The sequence below is a fragment of the Tricharina praecox genome (genome assembly GCF_024521635.1).
Source record: "Tricharina praecox strain CBS 144465 chromosome Unknown BZA05scaffold_85, whole genome shotgun sequence".
Lineage (NCBI taxonomy): Eukaryota > Fungi > Ascomycota > Pezizomycetes > Pezizales > Pyronemataceae > Tricharina > Tricharina praecox.
The window spans coordinates 1,282-8,467 of NW_026250487.1; the positions used below are offsets into that span (position 1 = coordinate 1,282).

Consider the following 7,186-nt stretch of genomic DNA (forward strand, 5'->3'; position numbering starts at 1 on the left):
TCATATTCACGATGCATAGACCCAGATGTAGTTAGCTTTCGCTCTACTAGGAATGACGGTTTCGCTTTTTCTAAGTATATTCTTTCTTCCTGGAACATCGTAATGTTTTTTTCAAGGCAGGCACCCGAATCATGCGGACGCCGGTCTGACGACGCAGACATTCTAGCGTCCAATGGGCGGCCGAGTCAGTAGTCGCAGGCTTGTGCCATCCGTCACCCTAAGTTCTATCCCATAGCTGCAGAATGCAGACACCCACAGATACGCGTTGCTGCGAATGACGTAAAACCCCGATGGACATGCGGTCATCCATAATCTGTAGCAGAGAGTATGCTCGTGTTGATGAGCTAGTAAGCAGTGCAAAAGGGTGAGGCCAACGTGCACGTGCAGCGTTAGTACATCGGTGGTGAAATATGTGCACCTAGTCTATTAACTGTTTTACGTGTAGTGGCGGACGGAAATCATATTTGCACTGGTAAGGAGTATGTGTCGGGGCCCACTAAAAATCCTCGGGCTCACTCGAGCTCTGTTCCCAGAACTGAGGAGACTCGCTCATGCAGGACGGCAGGAATAATTCCGGACACTGCAGTGGAATTTTGCCTTCAAGCTCCGAGTACGTTCTCCAACGTCCCGCCTTGAGTACCATTGCAGTATAAAATAAGCCTCGGATATGAGAGTAGAGAAGCTGTCAGTAGCTATTTGAGATGTAGCGTTCTTATTAATGATTCGTCAATTTTAGAAACTCGGTTCTCATTGTGATCACTCGCAGCATGCACCGCATGGCGGATCACTCGGTTCCTCGCACCATGACAAATTCGTAAAAACACGGTGCATTAACAGCCGGAAGAGGCTTCTGTGATTTAACAAGTGGATGTAGCGGGGAATGTATTCCGGTTCTGCAACTACCCAGTCTAACTGCGGCCCCGGAGCAACCGGGTTGTGGGAGCAACCGGGTTGTGGGAGCAACCGGGTTGGGGCTAGGGTTAGGGTTGGTGTCGAAGAACCCGCAACCAGGCCGCTGAGTGCGGACAGGAGTAAATTGTTGAACCTCACGGAATGATCTCCGGACCACCCGGAGAATGAATTTAGACACAGGTGTATGTAAGCTACATTTGTGTCAAGGCATCTGTCCGCCGGATCGTTGAACCTGCGGTAACAGAGCATAAGGTACTTAGTCGTCCGTATGGCACAGATGCGTTGATAGTTCCCCTAGCGCCAGCTCAGCAGCAACCTCTCCGATGTTCTGGTACCACACCCGTGAGAAATAGCGGGATTACCTAATATTAGGGACGAAAGCTCCCATTCGTGATGCTAGTTTTTGTAGTGAACTGTGGTCTTCATGCAAGCGGATCGCACAACGCAGTAGCATTCTACGAAGTGATATGGCCCTTCGAAGTTTTTTGTAATGGAATAGACCTCGCATTTGTCCAAACGACTTTTCCTTCAGCGCATCGCCACTTGACACCTTGGTGCTGGCGAGGGCTGATACATCCGGAGAATACCAAAGTTTGGAACGCGTTCTCTCCATGTTTGGAGAAATCCTCTTCAGTCTCTAGCACCTCCTCTGCTTCCTATTACTCGTCATCATGCCTATCTTGATTCCCGGCCCCGTCTCGTCGGTAACGAAATGATATTTCCCAGGCGAATACAGCGCTGTAGTGAAAACATAGCAATACGAGGATGGAAAGACTTGATTTTTATCCTACTTTCTGCAGCAGTAGATCATCTATATACACATACTATCTAAACTCACTGGCGACTAACAGAGCCCAGGGCAACCAAATATATCCAGTTCTGTCCACATTACATCGTGAGGGGCATCTCTTGACCGTCAGCCTGGCAACAAAAGGGACAGCCGTTACGTGTCTCATTGGCAGCGCGAGGAAAGTTCGTAGGCGGATGCAGTACTGCATCCATGGCAGCTAGAGGGCAGTTCTGAGTTACATCACCTGCTGAGTCCATAGCAGCAGGAGGGGCATCTCCCAAGCAGCGATAGGGGAATCTTCAAGGCCAATCTAGTGCTAGGTCCCTGACAGCGAATGCAGTAGTGAGTCCCTGGCAGTCAGAGGGCAATTCCCAGGCCAATACAACCGATGGCAGCGAGAAGGCACCTGTTAGCCGAATGCAGTGCTGTATTCATGGTACCTAGGGGGTAATTGCAAGGCGCGTCGTAGGATGACAGGGCATACGGGCGGTGTCCGCTGACGACAGAGCATATGGAGCGGAGGTAGAGGCGTCAGGAGAAGTAGTGGTAGACGTTATACGGTAGGGTGAGTGGATGGAGAAGATGACGAGCGACAAGAAGCAGTATCTGGGATTCTGGGGAAAAACTAGTGTCAGCGGTGGTTCCAGCCGCGCAGTCATCACAGCGCCTGAAGACGTAGCCAGACAAGGTATTCGCGGTCAGACGGGCGCAACGCGCAGACTATCTCCGCGGTAGAACGAGCAGGGCAGAGAGACACGATAGGTGCGGGGCGAGCGGGGAGGCGGGGAGGCGGGGCACGCGGGGCACGCGGGGCGAGCACCGGCAGAGGGAGGACGCATTCGTTGTCCTACCAGCGGCGTATCAGTTCGTTCTATACTTTATCCAACTCGTTGGGTGACGTTAGCATGGGCGGTACAAAGCTGAACAGCCAACTATCCTAAGGTGGCGAGAAACCTGTTCATCTCTCACATATCGTATTACAGCACGACGAGGACCTCGACGAGTTCAGGGCGCTGATGAGATGTGGTCACCGATAGGTTGAGGGGAAACGGAAGCGTTAACGGCAGGGAGAAGTTGAAGGCAGCGTCGATTTGAGACACCACGTCGAGAGCGGGAATGGTTTAGGGAGCACGTCAAGGGCAAGGAATATTCAAGGAACGGAGGGTTGAGGCTCCGGATACGTGGCGGGAGTGGCGTAGTCAAGGCCGCGGCAGAGCCGACGCAGCGGGCGTCGTGTATGAACTGACATGGCGGATATTGCATTACGTATGATGTATTCCACCTGCAAGCAATGCATGGAATGTTCCAACTTCCCTGCTGATGTAATGCCCACGGAAGATCAAATAGGGTAGGGCGAAAAGCCTTCCTACCGTTCTTTACGGTATCATCACACTAATAGTAGACGTCGTAGCCCTACGACAATACGCCATCAATTACGGACTTAAAGTGGAGGATTTATCTTTGCTGACGAGTAATTCTAACTCAGTAATTCAGCGCGACGCTGACGGCTATTCACACAGAGTATGAGCATTCGTCCTGGGATAGTGAAATATCGAATGTGCGGGACCGTTATGTCATTCCGTCATGTCCTTTGAGCCACATTCAGCTGGGTTTCTGTTACGTACACCGGGAGAGTCGAAGTAAGAAGGAGTAGCGACTATCGGTGTTGTTGTCGGGTTCTCAAACCCGGGTATCTAGTGCTTTAGCTAATGGACAATGAGGATACAGGCGTTGCTGAGACAGGACGAAGGTTGTATCACAGCGCCGCCTCCCTTTCTAACCGCTTCTTGATCTCGACCTTTGATTCCTTGTGAAGTGCCTCCTTAACTCTGCCCGCCTCCGCCTCCTCCTCCGCCTCCCGCTCCCTCTGCCTCGCCCTCACCAACCGATTCACCTACTCGTCCTCGTCGTCCAAATCACGCCCCTCGCGGATCCGGGCCGCGCGTTAGTGCTGCAAGATGCAGTTCTGCAGGCGGGCCTCGTTCACACGAAACTCTCACTGCTCCAGAGTCTCGTCCTCCTTGCGCCTCGGCAAGGAGGTGAGGGGCTTGACCTTGATCTTGGCTCCCTTGTGCACCTCTACCAACGGGCCGTTCCCGAAATGCCTTCCACAACAGTGGTGTTGTTCCGATTGCCGGCCGTGATCAGAGGCGCGGCGGCGGCTGCAGACGCATCCTCTATGAAGCGTACGATATCACAATCAAGCTTGGGAGTCTCCAGAAATCTCCGCTCTGCATCTTGCTCAGCCAGCAACGACTTCAAGGCCGGAGCGGGAGGGGTATCTACAGCTTCTGTGGATGTTAGCGTGCCCCACGTTTGTTTGAAAAGGCTGCTACATACCGTGGTCCGTCATACCTTTCGGCTTCGGGGCGTTCCTTGTACCCTGTGGTGATGCCATGATGCGCGGCTTTGAAAACGGTATTTAGAAGAAAGAAGGAGGTCAAGGCGTGTAGTAGTGTTGTGACGAGTGCAGGAAGAAGTCAAAAGGATGTCTGAGTCTGGTGTGGCGTGGTGAAGACAGAAGGAACAGGAGAGAAGGAAGAAGGAAAGCTACTGGTTTACTCTCCGTTGTTGCGAGAAACGCCACTTCTTAAGTAAGTACTTACCCCATCATCGAAAATCGTTTCATGAGATCTTATTCGACCTCCAAGGCAGAACTATACTAGAAAGAAATCACTGGTTTTTCCATGTCACGCGCGAGAGAAAAGAAGCACATATTGCCAGTCCCAAAAACGCATCTTTATCTTACCCTCGCACCCCATCTATCCCCTGCCATCCAACTCTCCCTCCCGTCTGGACTATCCCCTCCCTTCCAAGCATCCAAGATCTCTCCATCCTTCACGTTGATCAACCTCGAAAAGCATCACGAGGACGCTTACCCGACGAGCTTGACGCTCGCGCACAGGAAGCAGCGAGGACAAAAGCACTTTTTGCCGTCGGGAGTCTTCTCGCCGGAGTAAAGGACACAGCTCCTGTGGATGCAGCTGTGACTCCAGAAGCAGGGTAACGTTTCGATTCGTGGGGTTAGATAGGGTTATAATCTTGGGCTAGGTATTTGCTGTTTGACCCGTGTGAAAACTAGGTGGAATCCAATATAGAAGGTCACCAGTCTGGACAAGTTAGGCAGGTTTGGGAGCGTCATCAGCATTAAGATCGTCTTCAATGTATCCGTTTTGTCGCCATCGGCCTTGCGTGAGCCGCGCGACGGATTATAACAGTTGTCAAGAATCTTCCTGGACGGAAAACACCCCCGCGTCGCCTAGTGGTCACGCACACGGTGCAGTCAGAGTAAAAACCGGTTCCCCTATCGGGGTTTCCAAGCGACACACCAGTGGTGATGAAGGTTTTTGGTTCGTCCCAGGGTGCTCTTTTTGTTTTTTTTCCTCAGTAAGTTCCTGCGACGTGGGCAGATCATGGCAATTCCTTCTAGGCCCCGGCGCCGCTCATCACTCCGTCAAGCGATGGCACATGAAGAGGATTATCACGAGATCTTCACCGTGTTTTCTACCTGGGCTACCTCCTCGCCCACTAGGAGTACAGCAGCTGTAGCTACTGCAGCCTATCGTCTCCTTCTAACTTTACATCTACACCTTAGACGTCGCAGGTCGGCTCACAGGTGCCGGCACTGTGTAATCACGGAAGACCCAGCCAGCGCAGACGAAGAAACCCCACCCAGCACCTATTTAATCACCACAACCCCACAGATCAGTGTATTATCCATGTCCCAGAAAGTGCAAAGCTAATTCTCTACACTCGTGAGTAGTACGGATACAGCTGAGGCCCGTATTTGAGCTTAATAGTCCGTGGAGTTGGCAGGCAATCTCTCCGGGTCCCCTCTCTCTCTTCCGCCACCCTTTCATAGATAGGCTGACATGAGAGGCAGTGAGTTAGACGGGTTCATGCTGGGGAGAAACGCTTTGAGATGGGTGGCAAGAGGTTTCATCAGCTACCAGGGAAGGTAGAAGAACCGGGTCAAGACAGAAGTGTTGTCACTTTCTTATCATATCTCCGTACAATTTCTGTCATATATCTCTTCCTTATTTCCCTATTTTTCCCATTGTCACTGGCACTGTCCATGTCTCTTGATACGATCGGCGGTCTCGTTATCCGAAACTCGTACCGCGCCCCTCCGCTGGAGCGGTTTTAGCAGTAGGGACGGAACGAGTAGTTAATACCTAGTCTGTCCGAATACTAGACGTTCGAAGATGACGATGTCCCTAGCGCGTTCTGGCGGGGTATCCGAGCACGGAAGACCAACCTTCAGAAGGGATCGATGAGAGATTTTCTACTCTCAGGGCGTTCAGCCCTTCAAACCTCATCAATAATAAGGTGACCTCCAACTGTTGATAGTGCGCCAGTCCGAACGGATCTAAATAGCGGGCTCGCATTTGCGGGTGCAAGACCGCAATGTTAGAAGGATGCGTGGTGGATATCACTGGAACGATGGAGACGGGGTTAAGTGATGTATTGTAGTTTAGGCGCAACCGCTGCGAAAGACAGAGATACAGAAAAATTAACAGAACATCGACCAGCTACCGCACCGAGTTTTTTTCCCGCAGGTCCTCCGACTGGCTAGTGGACTACTCACAGGAACAGACTCGTTCTCACACCCATGGCCTCTCAGCCTCATTCAACTTTTGCGATGACTATCGCAACATCGTCGAGCCCCGCGGGGCTATGCGGTAGTCCGAGTAATCGCCGTTCTCGCTTTCGTCGTCGCGTCCAGTCAGCGTTGCGGTCTTATTAGGGTTGAAATTCCCGAGAGTATTTACCTTGCATTTGATTTCCTTTGCATAGTAGTCCACAGTCTTTTGGCCGGAGATCTTCTCAAAATCGAACTGCCAAACCAGGAATTTTCCATCCTGGCTCTTGGAGGTATACGCATCAACGACCTTGTAAAGGCCGTTGTAGCGGTATCCAGTCTCCGGCCTCAACGGGTTCTTGCACTCGCGAATTCCGCGTATAGGATTTCCCGTCTGGAAGCTCTCGTGCAGGCCAGCATTGCCACGGACGACATATTGGTCCTTACTCTGCGTGGCCGTGCGCAAGTTCTTCCGTTTTAAGTCGCGGCCACCCGCACCGGTGTACGTAAATTTGTCACCATCATCGAGATCCTCCGGGTATCCGGCGGATAGGACAACAGAGTACGCCCCAAAGATTCCGCCGACTAGAGGAGGATGGAATCCGGCCACAAATTGCCGGTGCGATGTTTCGCACCGACAAAACACCCTGCGGGGCAATGTGGCATCGCGAAACATCACACGGGGCCAATGCCACTTTTTGCGGCTGCTTGGCCGTGCGAATAATCGCAATTTTGTAGAGCCGCTTTCCGGCAGATGACGCTAGTTCATGACAGGAGCGGGATCCAGCGAAGCTGGATCCAGGGCAACACTGTCGCTGCCGTGCTGGTGAAGATTTGCATTGGGAGAGGGATTTCAAACTCTCTCGGCATGCTACCTTCACCATTGCCCCCTTAGGGGTCCA

The 7,186-nt window shown here is 52.1% G+C and overlaps 2 protein-coding genes across 2 annotated transcripts; both read right to left on the minus strand.

Moving 5' to 3' along the window:
- Positions 1 to 3,698: 3,698 nt before the first annotated feature.
- BZA05DRAFT_449896 (uncharacterized protein) lies at positions 3,699 to 4,100 on the minus strand (the record flags this gene model as incomplete). Its single annotated transcript, XM_051487402.1, has 3 exons — positions 3,699 to 3,807; positions 3,873 to 3,993; positions 4,058 to 4,100. The coding sequence occupies 3 exons, from the start codon at positions 4,098 to 4,100 to the stop codon at positions 3,699 to 3,701; spliced, it is 273 nt and encodes a 90-aa protein (XP_051334437.1).
- Positions 4,101 to 6,348: 2,248 nt separating this feature from the next.
- BZA05DRAFT_345348 (PUA-like domain-containing protein) lies at positions 6,349 to 6,960 on the minus strand (the record flags this gene model as incomplete). Its single annotated transcript, XM_051481169.1, has 1 exon — positions 6,349 to 6,960. One exon carries the CDS (start codon positions 6,958 to 6,960, stop codon positions 6,349 to 6,351), a length of 612 nt encoding a protein of 203 aa, XP_051334438.1.
- Between the last annotated feature and the right edge of the window lie 226 nt (positions 6,961 to 7,186).